Source organism: Schistocerca serialis, chromosome 4 (genome assembly GCF_023864345.2).
Source record: "Schistocerca serialis cubense isolate TAMUIC-IGC-003099 chromosome 4, iqSchSeri2.2, whole genome shotgun sequence".
In the NCBI taxonomy this organism is placed as follows: Eukaryota; Metazoa; Arthropoda; class Insecta; order Orthoptera; family Acrididae; genus Schistocerca; species Schistocerca serialis.
The window spans coordinates 250,540,740-250,559,574 of NC_064641.1; the positions used below are offsets into that span (position 1 = coordinate 250,540,740).

Genomic DNA, 18,835 nt, shown 5'->3' on the forward strand with positions numbered 1-18,835 from the left:
TTGAAAATCATTAAAACAATTCATTACCGAGTTGATGGTTGAGATGACAGCTTGTCATGAAAATCATTAAAACAATTCATTATTATATTGAATTATAGAGCTGAAGACTCATTAAATGTCTATCACTATTATTTCAAAATGAGACTGTAATTTAAATTGAACATTTAATCATCATTGCAAGCAACATGATTACAGCTGAAAATTCACTTAAGTAGTAGCAGCTAAATATACAACTGCGAGATAGCAGTTCATAAGCATTCAAACTTTAACTAAAGACTGAGACCTCAAAAACTTCCCAAAATTTCACATGGAAATCAATTTCACTGAATTTTTTTACTGCTTTTGAACATCAAAAACAATTAATTACCTAAAAGTACTACATCTCATAAAATCTTTTTCAAGGAACATATACTTAAATCTAACAACAACTGACACAAAAAACTCTTTTTGCTTAAACTACATCATTACTATCTGCACTATGCACAGGACAAGGAACAAACAACTTTATTTGTAAAATCTTTTAATGTCCTTATGGGGAAAGAGGCCTTTTATTTTCCTCATCTCTGGGTAAGAGAGCTTCCTTTGTGAGAAATATCTTGAATGACATAATGTCTGGAATAGAGAGCTTTGGTGCTTTAGGATGGTTTTAAGAAGAATTTTCTCCCCTATTTTATACTGTATGGTTCATCCTAGTTTTTTATCATATTGCAATTTTCTCTTATTGGCTCTGCATCACAGTTCTTGTAAAATGTGGCATATTTGTTCATCTTTGTTACCAGCTCGCTCAGGAACTCCAGGAAGTGGATCCAACCACTCATTCTTTTCCACCTCATCAAACATTACCTCAAATGTCATATGTTTAGAGGCTGAATGAGGTAAATTCTTAAAAACACTTTCAAATCCTGTTACATAACCGATCCACTTAGACTGTTGTTTTGCAGCATAAGATCTTATAAACATATTTAATTCTCTAAAGATCAATTCAGTGAGGCTTGCTTCAGGATTGCATCTGGATACAAAGATATAATCTTGAATGACCCTCCTACTAATGGCCATAGCTGTTGGAACTCTTATTAGATACAACTTAATATACCGGGTGATCAACAAGTCAGTATAAATTTGAAAACTGAATAAATCACGGAATAATGTAGATAGAGAGATACAAATTGGCACACATGCTTGGAATGGCATGGGGTTTTATTAGAACCAAAAAATGCGAACATTCAAAAAATGTCCGACAGATGGTGCTTCATCTGATCAGAATAGCAATAGTTAGCATAGCAAAGTAAGACAAAGCAAAGATGATGTTCTTTATAGGAAATGCTCAATATGTCCACCATCATTCCTCAACAATAGCTGTAGTCGAGGAATAATGTTGTGAACAGCACTGTAAAGCATGTCCGGAGTTATGGTGAGGCATCGGCGTCGGATGTTGTCTTTCAGCATCCCTAGAGATGTCGGTCGATCACGATACACTTGCGATTTCAGGTCACCCCAAAGCCAATAATCGCACGGATTGAGGTCTGGGGACCTGGGAGGCCAAGTGTGATGAAAGTGGGGGCTGAGCACACGATCATCACCAAATGGTGTGTGCAAGAGATCTTTCACGCATCTAGCAACACTTTGTATTTTTTTTTCCCCCTAATAAAACCCCATGTCATTCCAAGCATGTGCGTCAATTTTTATTCTCTATGTACATTATTCCATGGTTTATTAAGTTTTCAAATTTATACTGACTTTTTGATCACCTGGTACTTATTAAGTAAGTCATACAGTGCTACTATATATTTAATGCAACTTCTGGCTGATGGCAATGCACCAACAACATAACAAGATTCCAGTTGTAATTGTTTTGTGTGAATGATAGGATGTAGCTGCATTCAACAATATTTATTGCTAGGTTTAGCCTATTGACGTGTTATGCAAATTCGTAATACAGTAGTTACCTTTCTCTTCAAGTTGAATAATAACAGTGCTGAAGTATTTTGGCTGTACAATTTTCAGTTCTGCAGCGTCACCATACATAATGAGTAAACCAAATGAAACTTAAAACACACTGCAAAGGAATGTAAACTCTTCAACTACATCACTACTTTCATAGAGTAATACATCAGCATACAGTTTGTACTTGCTTGGAGCAACTGGATCATTGTCTTGAAGTAAAGTTTCCTTAATTTTACCCAACTAAGGACTTTATCTTCTAAATATCCCACATTCCTACACATGTTTAGATACTGTTACCAAAATGGGGAATTTTTAACTAGTAAGACTTTGAAACTGGATGACTGCTCTATTATTTCCTGTAGTTTAGTTAGATTTTGTGATGGTTTGAAAGAGCATCTTCCACAATATTGTCCGTTACTTTTACATGGATTACTTCTAATTTGTAATTTGCAGTACCTATGCCTATCTGGCAAGCCTCGTGTGGAGTAGTCAACACAATAATAAAAAGCTTACTGATTGGTGGTCACAGTACACTTTAATCCATTTGCCATACATGAAACAGTTAAATTTTTCCAAAGCCTATTTTATGGCAAGTACATCCAATTCTGTTACAGCATGACCACTCTTGCAGTAGGACAAAATCCAGCTGGCAAAGCCCATCATTCTGATTGCCTGTTGATTGTCATTTTTAGTTACTTGAAATAAGCAAGCATCAAATCCTGTTAGTGATGCATCAGCAGCCAAGTAAAGACCCTCATTCATTTATGGGTGACGCAAAATATCTGATTCTGCAAAGGAAGCTTTTACTTGTTCATATGCTTCTGTGTATTGTGCTGACCAATACCATGGCTTATTCTTCCATAGTAAATTTAACAATTGTTCAACAACTGATTCGGCATGAATTTACAGAAAAGCGATACGAGGCCCAGAAGCAATTTTAGCTGTTTCTTGTTGTGGAATGTGGGAAATTCCTGATAGCATCCAACTAATTAGGATCTGGTTTTATTCCTAATGGTATTACAATATAGCCTGAACAATTAATCTGATTCTTACCAAATTTAGATTTCATTCATGTTCGTGGTAACCCCATATTCCATGAACTTTTTTTTTTTTTTTTTTTTTTTTTTTTTTTTTTTTTTTTTTAATTCGGGGTGTTGTTCCCACATTTCTTTGTCAATTAGCAAATCATTTACATAGAAAGTAACTTTATCAAGCAGCTCTGGTGCCAATACTCTATCCAGAGCTGTGATAAAAATGCCTCTGCTCGTGTTTAGACCAGACAGCATACTCGAAACAGATAGCTTCTACCAGTGAAGATGAAGCTGTGTACTTCCTAGATTCTTTACCTTTTTGATCTGCCAGTACAAATATTTTAAATCCACAGAGGTGAAATATTCCATTCTGTAGAATTCTACATTAGATCTCAAAGTTTTCTGGTCACATCCTGGCAGGTACAATTATTTTGTTAATATCCCATGTGTGCAAAACCAAGGGAATGCTACCATCTGTCTTGGTCATGGTGAGTAATAGATTGATATATGAAGAATTTGATGGTTTGATGATCTGCCAATCAAACATTTTATGGATCTCTTTGGTCATTGCTTCTTTTTTAAACCAAGATACAGGGTCAGAAGATTGACAGAAGGTGCTGTGGGATAAACCTCCGTATGGTACAGGTAACCTTTTATAATACCAGGCTTATTGCCAAATTCCTTAATGTAATTGTTCAACAGATTACCAAGTTCCTTTTGTTGTTCATCCATAAGATACGTGGATCATAAGATACATGGATTCAATCTCTTTAATACTTATAAGGTCTGAAATCTCTACCTCCTTCTGATTATGGGCGTCTTACAAACTAAATTCAGCTTCAGTGTTCAGTAGCACTTGACTGTCACATTTTATGTCAGTTAGCTGGCAGTACTTATTGTGAGGTTCCAGCAGTATACTGTCGCCTTTACTTTCTAAAACTAATATTTCTGCCTTCATGTCCATTATAGTTGTTCCCCCACACAGGAAATCCCATCTCAAAATACAAGAAACCAATTATTTATTCAATACCAAGAAGGTACTTTTCAGTACTTCCTTCTGGATTACAACATCAACCTGTATTTACAATTTTGCACTCTGTGACTGCTCCCCAGAATCTCCAGTAACATTACACTTACTTTTTAAACTGAGCTTCTTAAAAAATCATGGAAGTAGCAACTCCAGTATCTATAATAATATCATAGCCTGTGCTGTATTCTCTTTGCCTGATTTACACTTTCTGGGATCTTTGCTATATCTTTGTTATATCGCAACATTAGTACTCGGTTTTCATCATCGCATCCCTCATTCTCTGTGTCAAGCCTCAGAAGGCAAAGATTGCTCATTTTTAGTTTTCTGTATGGATCTGTCCATTAAGAGATTCTTCTGTAATGTCTTCCAATGTATGCATATGCTCTGACTGGTTTGTGACCAAGATTTTGAGGTACTTAACTGTTGTTGCATCCGTAAATGCTGTTCAGTAGTTACAGCAGCAGCAGAGACTTCCAAGACCCTTGATTGCAATTTTGGTGCCACTGATTTTTCATGTTTTGATTGTCAGAGTGGTGATTTCCATTATTATGGTTACCATTATATTTTCTTTTGTGGCTATTACAGTTGTGTTGTTGGTATTGGTTTGAATTCTGGTTGTTACAGGACTGGAAGTTCTGATTAAAATTAGTGGCTGGAGCTGGCTGATAGAGAAAGTTCCATTTACATGACCATTTCTATATCAGTTATAATTATTATTGTTCCAATTCTGGTCATGTCCATTATTGTGGTTATTTTCCTAGAATTTTCACCGTAATTTTGATTATTCCCCTTCCTGTTCATTTGTTTGAGGTCCACTTGATTCAAATCAAGGAGGTCAGCTATTGACAAAAAGTATTCAAGGTTGGTATTTGATACGTAAATCAATTTTATTCAAATATTGACAAGTAACTTGGCTGTCAATATTTGCAGTACTTCACAAGGTGAGATAGGTTTGTCCCAATACCATGTTTTATTAGAGTAGCTGTAGAAATATTTCTCTAGGCTACCTTTCTTGGGGTTGTAGCAGTCAGAACCATAAACCTCTTTTCTCAACTTTTCTTGTTTGCTAGCAGACTGAAATTTGGCAATGAATCAGCATTCAAAATCTTCACTCAAATCCACAACTTCGTTTGCCCACAAGGCAGCATTGCCAATTATGTGCAACACAACAAACTATACTTTATGATGTTCATTCCATGGTCATGGAAAGATGTTCTTAAAACTTGTTACGAAAGCCATTAGATGTGGGATATCCTTCCCTGAAGAATAAGTCTGGAACTGTCGATTTTTAATAATGCTCTGTTCAAGTTTTAATAATGACAGGGACAGATAGCAACTTTTTGCCTCACCTGTGCTTTGCAAATAAGGTCTCAGCATAATATGCTCATTGCCATATATGTACTGAGGTGATTCATTTTTGCATGGCTTCCTCTTAGTTAGAAAAATGCCCTGATATTTGCTGTTACTAACTGAGATGTCGCTTTTGTGTAATTCAGTATTTTGGTTAATTTCATCCTGCCATTTAGAAAGTTCAAGTACTACTTTGTCTTTAATTTGCTGAAATCGACTTTGAAATCTTTGATCATGTCTTGTGAATCCTTATCTGAATCTTTATTAGCTGACTGAATAGCAGAAGCTATTTCGGAATTTAATTTTGTCAGGTTACCTTCCATTCAGAAGGCTGTTGCAAGCAGTGACTGTTATACTGACTTGTAAATAATAGATTTCAGCTATCAGTTGTCCTTTTGAAATTTTATTGGCAGATCTAGATTTCAGCTAGAAACTAGCCATTCTCAATGCACTATCATTTTTGATCAATGCATGTAATGCCTGTTGGTCAGGCTGCATCCACAGTTCATTGAATACATGCATTGATCAAAAATTATAGTGCATTGAGAATGGCTAGTTTCTATCTGAAATCTAGATCTGCCAATAAAATTTCAGAAGGACAACTGATAGCTGAAATCTATTATTTACAAATTTACTTTTGTGTTAATTTCAGATTGTTGTTTTTGATCCATTTGGACATCTCATCTTTCCACTTTCGACTATGATCAACTAGATATTTGTCTATGTTTTCCTCAGTTTCTACTTCAAGGTGCAACAATTTATCAGTCACTGACTTGATAGTCTTTACAATCTGAGTTTGTCTCTCTTGGAAACATCGAATTTTAACTGAGCAACTAAGGCTGGTAAACTTTCATACATCGTGTTGATTTCACCCAACTCATTACTGTGCTAGTTCATTGAGTAACCGCTTAGGCCTTTCTTCCTGTTTTTGACTAATCTTATTAGAAGAGCTGTAAACAGATCAGAACCCATCTTCCAGATGGGTATTCTGTCTGATTTTGCAACTGAATCTCTGTGTTCCTCAACCTTATTGGATAAAACTGTGGGTTTGAGGAATCAAGATTATTGACTCTGTTAACTGCTGTCTGTTTCAATATCATCAAAATCTGTTAAATTTTCTTGTGATCTGAGATCTGTAAATTTATCGGCATCCCTCCTTCCTCTTCTACTCCTAACCATTGCCGTATGAACATGATAGCCATTGATACTATCCTGATAATTATGGTGTACAATCACCAAAAATCCCAATAAACTCTCTCAACAAATCTATTTTGTATCAATATTAATACACACATAACTGGGGAAATTCACACTGTTCTAACTACTTAGCACTAACTACGAAAATCTTGCCTTGAATTAATTACTAGTCTAAATTACTCCACTACTACTCATCAAGATGTCAATGCTATGCAAAGGCAAGTTTTCAAATACCAATGTATTTACCTTTCGTAGTCGTGAGCATTTTCACCAGCAGTACTTCCGTATTCAGATAAACCTTCACCGCTAAAATATTTTCTAAGTGAAGTGAAATCATGAATTAATACAAGACAGGTGCATGAAACAAAAAGAATCACAGATTAGCTGCAATAAAAAATTTCCAATACACACAATTAAATAATTAAACTTTGGTCATGGTTGTGAGTGTGACCTAACACACAGATTTTTTCATATTTTACATTTTTTTTCATTCAGAGTATCTGAAGTTCTGAATCTCATTAGATGAGTGTCATTTTTGTGTTGCACATGTTCTAAATTTCTTTCAGTCTCCAAGTTTTCTAAAAATTCATTTTTTGATGAAGTTTCCTTGGTTGTATACTAGATGTCCGTGGCATTACTGGTGTGTGCACTTATTTTTGGAATTTTCTGGTGAAGTATTTTCCGTGTTTGTCCTAGTTTCATTGAGTAACTTTTTGTTTACTTTTTTGTATTCATTTTCCAACTTTTCAACTTTCTCTGACATGTTTTCTGAATCCACAGCAGAAAGCCATTAAAGAAGTTTTTAAGCACTAAAGTTTCTCAGTTGTTTTTTGGTCTTTTGCTTCCTTAATTTAATTTCCTTTTGTCTCTATTTTCCACTTCTCTAGGGATGCCAAGTCTTCTCACTTCATCAGTGTCTCATATTTTCTAGACTGAAGTTTTTTTTTCCACTTTTAGAGTGCTGATTGTAAACTGTAAACTGGATATACATTCAATTAGTTCTGATATCTCATCCTTGCAATTTACACACACTTTCTTTGTACCACCAAAATTTATGTTTTTTCATAGAGATGCAAGATTTACTTTTACACTGGCTGCATATTGTCATTATATTCACTAAGACATCTAAATAGACACTATGACATGTAAAAATAGTACACTGCCACATTTTTCCATTTTCATCATAAATTGGATTATATTTTTAATTCAATTAAAATGATATAAAAATTGTGACAAATCTTCCTCTTCTTGGGCCACATTACAAAATTATTATGTACGTATTACCAGAAGACCTTTAGTTTAAGCTCAGCCTATTTGAGTGACCTCTGTTCAAAATCTTCCATAAAAAAAGTTTGCTGCAGTCTGGATTATTGACTGATATGGTGTTGTAACATTTGCCAACATTGCCAGGCTATGTTGCTACTGCATATGGCTGAAAGTGCGAAGACACTACATTTTCCATGGACATGCACTACCGTGTGGCTTATTGATAATAGCACCCTCTCAGGTAAAATATTTTATCGATAAAATGATCCCCCATTTGGATCTCCAGCCAAGACATCTCAGGAGGATGTTGTCATCAGAAAAAAACAAAACTGATGTTCTGTGGGTCAAAATGTGGAATGTTAGATACCTTAATCAGCTGAATAGATTAGATTTTAAAAACAGAAATGCATAGATTAAAATTGGGTGTAGTCTTCTAAACCCTTATTAAACTACAAAAAAAAGTTCAAAAATTATTATTGAAGTCGACAATTATTCCAGACTACATGTCAACTGCATTTATGTTCAACTTGAGCCTGGAGTGTGTAGGATAATGCAGAATGTAGAATGATCTTCAGTAATTATAGTAAAAGTGTTGTCAGCTTAGCTTGTTCCTTGATGATCATTGTACAGGGTGTTGGGAAATTCCCGTTACAAACTTCTAGGACTCTCTTGCTAGTGCTGATACTGACAATTTACAACCCACGAGTGCCACTTACTAGCACCAAAAGGTTGCACGTGTCATGTGAAAAAGAACAGGCATATAAAGATAACACTAGCAAACCAGTGATATTACTGAGATAATCAGTACTGCATTCAGGGAGTCTATATATACTATTTGTAATTTCTTAAAACAGTGAAAAATTCAGGATGTAATGTAATGTTATTATGAAAAGGATAGTTGCTACTTACAATATAGCAGAGATGCTAAGTCGCACATACACACAACAAAAAGACTGTTGGAAAGTGAGCTTTTGCCCAACTAGGCCTTTGTCAAGAATAGACAACATACACACATGCAGTCACGCAAACACAACTCTCATATACATGACCACAGTCTCTGGTTGATGAACCTAGTCTCTTAACAGAAAATCAAAAAGTTTCATGTAGGAGTAAGTCTAAGAATGAATGAGAAAATACAAATTTAAATGAGATACTAAGAGCAACCGAGTGAATGCATTATTGTAGCCTACACAGATATAAAAACAACACCCTCCACAGTGTACATATTTTTACACCCAGTGGTTCTGCAGATGATGAAGAGAAAGGCAGATTTTATGATGAGATAAAAGAACATATTAGATAGGTAAGGGGTGCAAAAATTTTATTGTGATTAGAGATTGGAATTTGTTGGAGGAAAGAGAAGAGAAGGAAAAATATTATGAGAACATGGACTGGGGGAAAGAAATCAAAGAGGAAGGAACCTGTTACAATTTTATGCAGAGCACATTTTAACCATTTCCAGAGCTTTGTTTAAGAATCATGAAGGACAGTAATATAATTGGAAGAGGCTGGAAACACAGGAAGGTCTCAGATAGAGTATACAATGGTGAGACAGACTTTTCAGAACCAGATTTGAAAACTGCAAAACATTTCAGGAAGCAATGTTGACTCTGAATGTAATATATTGGTCATGAACTGCAGGTTACAACTGAATAAATTGGAGAAATGTAGGAAATTAAGGAGATACACCCGGAAGAAATTGAAAGATACGGAAGGTGCGAAAAGTATCAGAAGGATCTTTAGGCAGTAATTGACTGAGACAGAGGAAAGTAATAGAGTGGATGACTAATGGATAGCTGTGGGAAAAGGGGTAGTGAACATAGCAGAGTATCAGATAGGTGAAAAGACAAGGCCCTACAGAAATCCTTGCATAACATAAGCGATACTGAATTTAACTGATGAAGGGACATGATATAAAAATACTGCAATTGAAGCTGACCAAAGGGAATACATATGTCAACAAACTGAGATTGATAGAAAGTGCAAAACTGGATAGTGGAAAAGACTAGAGGAGAAATGAAAAGCTTAGAAGTGTGCATTACTATGGGAAATATAGATACCGCTTACAAAAAAAGTTAATGAATGAAGCACCAGTGTGAATTTTAAGACCTCAGATGGCAAGCCAGTACAAGTAAAAGAGGGAAGGCTGAAAGGCAAAAGGAATGTATAGAAGGATTTTACAGGGAAAATGAACTTGAAGACAATATTGTAGAAAAGGAAGTGGAAACAGATGAAGACGCAATACAGGATGCAATAATGCAAGAAATATGTGACACACCACTGAAAGACCTAAGTCGAAACGAGACCATTGGAACAGACTACATTCCCTCAGAATTATTTACATTCTTGGCAGAGCCACTCATGACAAAACTATTCCACCTGGTATGCAAGATATATGGGACAGGTGAGATACTCTCAGGCATCAAGGACAATGTAATAATTTTAATATCACAGAGGGCAGATGTGAATATTACTGAACCCTAAGTTTAGTAAGTTGTGGTTGAAAATACGGACATGATTTATTTATAAAAGAATAGAAAAACAGGAAGCCTGCCTCAGGGACGATTAGTTTGAGTTCCAGAGAAATACAGGAATACACAAACTAATACTGTCCTTAAAAGTTATCTTAGAAAACAGGCTTAAGAATGACAAATCTAAATATATAGCACTTGTAGATTTCAGAAACCTTGTGACAATGTTGAGTGGAATATTCTCTTTGAAATTCTAAAGCTAGCAGAAATAAAATACAGGGAGTGAAATATTCTTTACAACTTGTACAGAAACCCGACTGCGGTTGTAATAAGCAAGGGATCTAAGAAGGGGGCAGTCATTGAGAAGGGAGTGAGACAGGGTTGTAACCTATACCTGCCATTAATTGGTTTGTACATTGAGCAAGCTGTGAAAGAAATCAAGGAGAAATTTGGAAAAGGGATTGAATTTAAAACTTGGTAAAGGAATTAAATCAAGCAATGCAGAGAGAATTAGATTAGTGAATGAGACACTTAAAGTAGCAGACGAGTTTTATTACTTGGGCAGCAGAATAACTGAAGATGATCAAGTATAATAAGAGAATATAAAATACTGATGGGCAGTAACAAGAAAAAAGATTTCTGGCAATGAAAATTATGCAGCAGCATGAGACAGACATCATGGAAAATTAATATTTTATTATATTATTATTACTATTATTATTATTATTATTATTATTACTAAGAAACTGTCACTGTACTGCTTAATGATACGTGTTAGTAATTCAATTGTACATGAGCATAAATTGTATAACTTTTGGCGCACATGTTTTTTCATGTTATCATCTGTGGTATTTTGTCATTGTGCAGGTATTAGAGGAAAGAGTACAGCATATTGAATACGTACCTGCAATGCCAGAACAATATTATCAGCCTACAGGAAGGGAAGTACAACCAAAACCTATTGGAGAAGAGTCTGGCACAGTTGTCTTTCAATACTACCCCATGAGTGCTGTCAATTATGTAAGTGAATGCAATTGTCATATTCTATAGGTATAGACAGAAAAAATGTGGGTATTTTGTTGTAACTTAAGCTAAATGTGAACTGTAGAAATAGGTCATATATATTATAGTATTTTCCTATTCTCCTTCATGATATTTTGTGTCATCTAAAAATAAAAACGCAAGTCTCGAAGCTAACTGTAGACATGATAGCTGACAAATGTGTTGGTTTCCTCAAACAGATTGCATTTTCTTTATTTGAATATAGAATAAAAATATTTATTTCCCAATTAACATTCCAGATAGGTAAAAATGTTGACCAATCATTTCTCTTGGATGACTCTCCTACTTAGTCCTTGATTAGCCTAATTTCCTCCACCTTGTTTACCCTCTTTTTCCTGATGAAAGAAAACCTATTTGTGAAAATTATTCTTTATGTGCATTTTGTCTGATTACAATTTTATTTCAAAGAACATTTTTCATAGTGGTTCATTTGATGTAAGCATCATATAGTAGTGTAGTTATCCACTTGAACACTTCTTTATATTTCATTCTTTTTTAATATCAGTTTCATACAGTATTTTCTTATATTATCATAGAGACTTGACTTGTGCCATCATTTCAGTTTAGCCGCTCTAGTGTTGGAGGTAGCAAATACTTTATGGATGCAAGTCCTGTTGAGAATCCAGATGAACTACGATTTGAGTCTCGTTTCGAATCAGGTAATTTAGCAAAAGTGGTGAAGATTACAGACACTTACTACGAGCTCTATCTTCGTACTGACCTGTATACCAATAGACACATGCAATGGTTCTACTTCAGAATAGAGAATACACGATCCTGCATAATGTACAGGTATGTTACTGAATTTAGGAACAAAGTCTGTTTTTGATAACTTTGTATAAATCAGCTTCACAGAAAATATGTAAAAATGTTCAGAGTATTTCTATAGTGATCTAGTTTATTTGTGAGAGACAGTATTATAAAGTTATTGTGCAACTGGCAACATTATTCTGTTTCTTATGTAAGAAAATTTAATACTTAAATTAAATAAGTATTTTACCCTTACAATATCTAGGTTCTCAATAGTAAATCTTTCAAAAGCAGATAGTCTTTATAGTGCAGGCATGAAACCTCTCATGTATTCTACAAAAGATGCTCAATTAAACGGCATTGGTTGGAGACGATTTGGTGACAACATCACTTATTTCAGGAATGATCCAGTGTGAGTTACATCTCAGTAGTAACTACTGCGTTTTTCACTCATTAACTGCTAAAAATCTATCAGCGGTTCTCTTTAATTTTCAGAAATGGGGAAGAAGATCAGGCTCCTACATACACACTTACATTCACAACAGAATTTCCTTATGACAATGACCTAGTTTATATGGCACACTGCTACCCATATACATACTCCGATCTGCAGGACTATTTAATCAGACTCCAGGTAAGACAGCTATGTGTTATTGTAACTTAAGTGCTATGAAATAACATTTGGAGCCCAGTGAGAGAAACAGCAGCTGAGTTCTATTAGAGGAAAGTACTACTGGCTTTTCTTTTTGGAGAACAACATATTGTTTTACTATAAATTTACAGTCAGAATATTTTGACCAAGTATGTTACTGTCAATGATAATGGAGGCACACAGAAGCAGTTTAGATGCTGTCTTAGTTCCTTAATCTCTCAAGCATATTTGTATGTATGAGTTTGTGTGACAGTATGTATGAGTCTGTGAGTCAGTGGGCAACAAAATGTAATTGAAAATTTGTGTAGTGTTTTGACTGCATAAGGACTTTAAGTATGAAAATAATGTAATTGAAGGCATCAATGAGTGTGGAAGACAAATGCAAGATTCTCCAGTCATGAGACTGGAACATCCCCTTCTGAATCTCAAAGAAGAAAAATAAACCAGCATTGATGACAGTGTTGAAAAACATGAAAGGCCAATTATTTAAAGTAATAAATGGCTGATACAGAAGAGAGATAATGACAGAAGACTTCACACACTACAAATCACTACAATATCTAAAATAGGAAATGCTGTTGGGTGCACCATTTATAGAACACTGTTAGTGTTGTCACATGTCTCTGAAATACTAATTTATATAGTCAAGAGCAGTATAAAAGGAGAAGTAAATAAATATATTTGAGAAGACTATTCCTGATTTAGAGGAGGCAGAGAACAAGAGAAGCAGTTTTGCCTTATGTGTTATTGGAGAGAAGGATGGATATGAATAGAAGAACTTTCTTCCCTTCATTGATTTAGAAAAAGCATTTTAGAATGTGAACTGGGAGCTATTCTTTAGAGCTATGAAGAAAGTAGATCTAGACTGGAAAGATAGAAGAATGATTAATCAACTGTATCAGAACCAAAGCACAAAAATAAACATCAATAAGGTGAAGAAAAAGGCCAGAATCAGAAAAGGAATTTGACAAGGCTTTCCTCTATCTCTGTATTTATTTAATTGAGGAAGCGATACAAATCATGAAGAAGAAAATAAGGATTAAAAGCCAATGTTGTGAATGTGAATATACTTTGCTGATGATATTGTAATAGTTGCTGAGTCCAAAAAAGAAATGAATAGAATTCTACAAGCCCTGTCAGACATCCTTTAACTATGGAAATTGGAGGTAAACAAACAGAAACTGAAAGTAATCATGATATGGAAAAATATGGGAGAAATTAAAACAAATGTAAAAAATATATTGACATCAAAACTGATTAGTTGAAACATTTTTCTTGTCTCAGTAGTGTAATCTCAGATAACAACAGGTACCGGTACTTAATAGTGATGAAGAGAAAGATTCCATTGGCAAAACAACCATTTACGACTAAGGAAAACCGTTTTGGAGAGCAAATATACAAATATAGATGTTGGAAAACCATTATCAAAATCATTTGTATTGAGTACAATGCTCGGTGGATGTGAAGGTTAGACTGTGGTGAGATTGGAATGGAATCAACTTGATTCTGCTGAAATGTGTATATAGTGGAAAATGACAAAAAAAGGGTTAGATGGAAAGAAAAACCAACTTGAAAATCATAAGGGATGCTAATGAAGAGAAAAAATTCGAAAACAAAATGGAAAAAATAAAAAGAAAAGTTATTCAGCATGCCATCAGACACAAAAGTCTCATTATTAATTTTCTTAAATGGCAAGTGATAAGAAAGATAGGAAAACAATGGCATAGGATAAAGTATTTGGAAGACATCGAGGAGAGGATAGGATATGACAATTACATGGAACTGAAACAAACAACAGTTGACAGAAGAGAGTGGTTGCATCAATGAGATATTAGACTTTAGAATATGTATGTGTCAAACAGTGGAAAATCCAGGATGGAATGCACGCTGCTGCCTAGAGCAAATGCTAAATCGCGTAGCTTTTTTACTTTGGCATTTTCCTTTCTTCATTGAGATGGGTGTGGGGCTACTTGAGTTATCTTCTCTTGTCCTCCTGTCAGTCTTCACCATGTAGTCCAACCCCCCCCCCCCCCCCTCCCCCTTCCTGCAGCAAGCAAATAAACCAATATGGTTTCTTTTTCCTAAGCATGAGTATCGTCTGTTAATTACAAGTCCACACCACTTTCTACTCTTACCTACACCCTGAATGTGATGAGTAGTTGTCTTGGGTGAAATGGATACACTGAAATCAGATACAAGGAATGAAGTGAGCAGACAAAGCGAGGGACACAAAATGGATCGAAACACTTTTGTAGAAAGAGCTTCCCTAGCTGCAGGAGGCTGGTGTGGGAAAGATGGTGTGGGAAATAGAAGGGTGGAGGGTGGGCAGGACACCACTTTGAATAAACTGAGGATACTGTTATTCCATCTTTGCAGCTACAAGAAAATGTTTGTTTTTGTTACCAAATGTGTTTCATTTTATTCAAATAAAACATCATCATTGCTCTTTAATGAAACTTATTAACAACATGACCTGCTTTCTAAATTGAAGAACATTTCATTATAAAAAATGTCGATTTCTACATAAGTTATTTCGTGCCTAGTTTTTCAATTATATCAGAAAATACCATTTGCTTGCTGGTTTGTGGGTTGGTTATTTCTTCATTTGGCACTACTGATTGATGATTATAACCTAATCCCACACTGCTTTGCAGAACTATGAATCTTTTGATGTTAAACACAACACTAAGTAGCACTGCTATCGTTTATCTCTACCTTTTTAGCTAAAAACATATTGCGTGTTTTGTGTAGTGGTACCAACTTTACCTCTAGTTTTTCTTTGATCTAAAACAATTTTTTTTTATCTAAATTTTTTTTTTTTTTTTTTTTTTTTTTTTTTTTTTTTTTTTTTTTTTTTTTTTTTTTTTTTTGCAGTTTGTCATATGTGTGTTATTCCATTTAATTAATTTACTGTGTATTTGTTTAATATGTAAGAGAAAAGAAGGAGTGGTGATGGAGTTGAAAATCTAAATTGTGATTAGGAGGATAGATGGGTGTGGTGTGTGGAGAGGGTGGGGGGGGGGTGGGGGGGGGGGGGCAAAGATGAGTGAGCAGTGAGAGCAAGGTAGTGGTTTGAAGAGAGAGTTGGAGGAAAAAGTGAGGAGCCAGAGATGAAATCAAATGAAATGGCAGGAGGGAGCAGAGTGATAGAGAGTCAAAGATGGGAAAGTATTTTTTTCCACCTATGAAGAGAGAGTTGGAGGAAAAGGAATTAGCACAACACATTCATATACAAAATAGATAATATGTTCAAAAAACAAGGGATAAACATTGCCTTCAAAATAAATAATTCAATAAATAAGCACCTCCGTAAAGTGAAATCAAAACCAGATGCATACACACGATCTGGTATCTACCAGCTCAATTGCAGGGCTTGTGAAACCAATCTGTATTTGGGTTGCTGGCAGGACATTTGATGCAAGATATAAAGAGCATTTCAGTGCAGGGAAATACAGTACAAACCACTCAACATTTGGGGGTAACCTTAAACAAGAATACCATAGACCAAGCACTATAGAAAAAGATATGAACATCAGGAAAATCAGCAAAGACAGACACCACGTCCATTTTCAGGAAAACTTCCGTATGCACAAACTATTAACACACAATAAACCATAACGCAGTGACCAAATAAATATTGGAAAATTAAAAAAAAATTACACAAAGAAAGATGGGGAAAAAGCCTTTCCATCTCTGACTCTCTATCACTCCCCCTGCCCCTCCCCCCCTGCCCCCCTCCCCACCCCATATCATTTTCTCTCTTGTTTATGACCTTTTCCTCCAACTCTCTCACCATCCCACTACCCTGTTCTCTCTATTCACTCATTTTGCCTCCCCCCACCCCACCCCACCCACCTATCCTCCTGCTCACAATTTAGATTTTTAATTACATCACTACTCTTTCATTTTTCTTACATATTATATAAAAGCATAGTAATATAATTAAATGGAATAATACACCTAACTTAATAGCAGAAAAAAGAACAGTTTTAGATCAAAGAAAAACTGGCAGTAAAATTGAACACTGCACAAAACACATGATACATTTGTAGCCTTAAAGATACAAATAAATAGTAATAGTGCAATTTAGTGTTGTGTTTAACAAAAAATGTGCAGTTCTGGAAAGCAGTGTGGGATTAGGGCAGAAATAACAGTGAAGAAACAACCCAAAAACTTGCAAGCAGATGACGTTTTCTGATGTAAGCAAAAAACCGGGCATGAGATACCGTAAGTAAAAGTCAACATGTTTTCTAATGAACTGCTTTATGAATCTAGAAACCAAATCAGATTGTTAATGTTTTCCTTTACAGATCACTGATGATGTTTTATTTCAATAAAATGAAACACATTTGTTGACAAAAACAAGCATTTTCTTGTAGTTGCAAAGATGAAATTAAAATATCCTCAAAAACTGTGAAGCAACTGTGAACAATATGGCCAGCCACACAAATGAAGAACTTAGAATATTCACCATATAGCAGAGATGCTGAGTCCCAGATAGACACAACAAAAACTGTCACAAAATAAACTTTTGGCCAAGAAGGCCTTTGTCAAAAAATAGACAATGGAGGCACATACACACACACATACACACACACACACACACACACACACACACACACACACACGCACACACACACACACACACACACACACACATATATGCAAACACAACTCACATGCACACATGACCACAGTCTCTGGCAGCTGAAGCCAGACTATGAGCAACAGCAGCAGTGCATGATGGCAGAGGCAACTGGGAGGGGGTAAGTGGGTGGCTGGGGTGGGTGGGGGGATGGATAGTAGGGTAAGGATGGGGGTGGTGGTGAAGTATTGTTGGAGATTATGCAGGGATGAGGTGGAGAGAGGGTACAGCAGCTAGGTGTGGCCGGGAGGTTAGATGGAGGGCGGTGGACAGAGGGAGAGTTGCGGAAAATGAGAGAAGTAAAAAGACTGAGTGCATTGGTGGAAAAGAGGGTTGTGTTGTGCTGGAATGGGAAAAGGGAAGGGTCTAGATGGGTGCGGACAATAACTGACTAAAACTAAGGCCAGGATGGTTACAGGAACATAGGATATGTTGCAGGGATAGTTCTCACCTATACAATTCAGAAAAGCTGGTGTTAGTGGGAAGGATCCATATTGGCCATTCATGCACACAGACGGCTTGTTGGTTGTCAAGCCCGCAAAGAATGCAGGGATGTGAGTCATGAGGCAAGGAGTTGGGAAGAGGGACATTTCTCATTTCAGGCCATGAAGACAGGTAGTCAAGACCCTGGCGTAGAATTAATTCAGTTGCTCCAGGCCTGGGTGGTACTGAGTTATTAGGGGACTGTTCATCTGTGGCTGGACAGTAAGACTAGAAAGACAAGGTAAGGGAGATTTGTTTTCTTACAAGGTTCAGGGGATAATTGCAGTCTGTGAAGGCCTCAGTAAGACCCTCGGTATATTTGAAGAGGGATCACTCATCACAGCAGATGCAACAGCCACAGGTGGCTAGGCTGTATGAAAGGAACTTCTTGGTATGGAACGGATGGCTGCTGTTGAAGTGGAGCTATTGGTGGCGGTTAGTAGGTTTGATATGGACAGAGGTACTGATGTAGCCATCTTTGAGGTGGAGGTCAATATCTAAGAAGGTGGCTTGTTGGGTTGGGTAGGACCAGGTGGTGACATCTTTGCAATCTGAATCAAGGGTGAGGACACCCTATCCACACTCCTCTAAAACGTCAACAGCTTCTTCTCCATTCACTTCATCTGGTCCTGCTCAACCCAACAAACCACCTTCATAGATGTTGACGTCCACCTCAAAGATGGCTACATCATTACCTCCATCCATATAAAATCTACTAACCACCAGCAATACCTACACTTCGACAGCAGTCGCCCATTCCATACCAAGAAGTCCCTTCATACAGCCTAACCTCCTGTGGCCATTACATCTGCTGTGATGTGTGGTCTCTCTCAATGTATACTGAGGGTCTCACTGAGGCCTTTACAGACCATTATTATCCTTACAACCCTATACAAAAACAAATCTCCTGTACCATATCTTTCCAGTCAGCCACCACCTCCCAAAGTCTCACTG

General features: G+C 36.1%; 1 protein-coding gene across 1 annotated transcript in view; it reads left to right on the forward strand.

Annotated features, from left to right (window-relative positions):
• Window positions 1-18,835, forward strand: part of LOC126474385 (cytosolic carboxypeptidase Nna1) — a 325,956-nt gene that overhangs the window by 88,139 nt on the left and 218,982 nt on the right. The window contains exons 3-6 of the mRNA XM_050101852.1: window positions 11,157-11,309; window positions 11,914-12,143; window positions 12,367-12,513; window positions 12,597-12,735. Of these exons, the coding sequence (XP_049957809.1) occupies window positions 11,157-11,309; window positions 11,914-12,143; window positions 12,367-12,513; window positions 12,597-12,735 (669 nt within the window). The remainder of the gene's footprint in view (window positions 1-11,156; window positions 11,310-11,913; window positions 12,144-12,366; window positions 12,514-12,596; window positions 12,736-18,835) is intronic.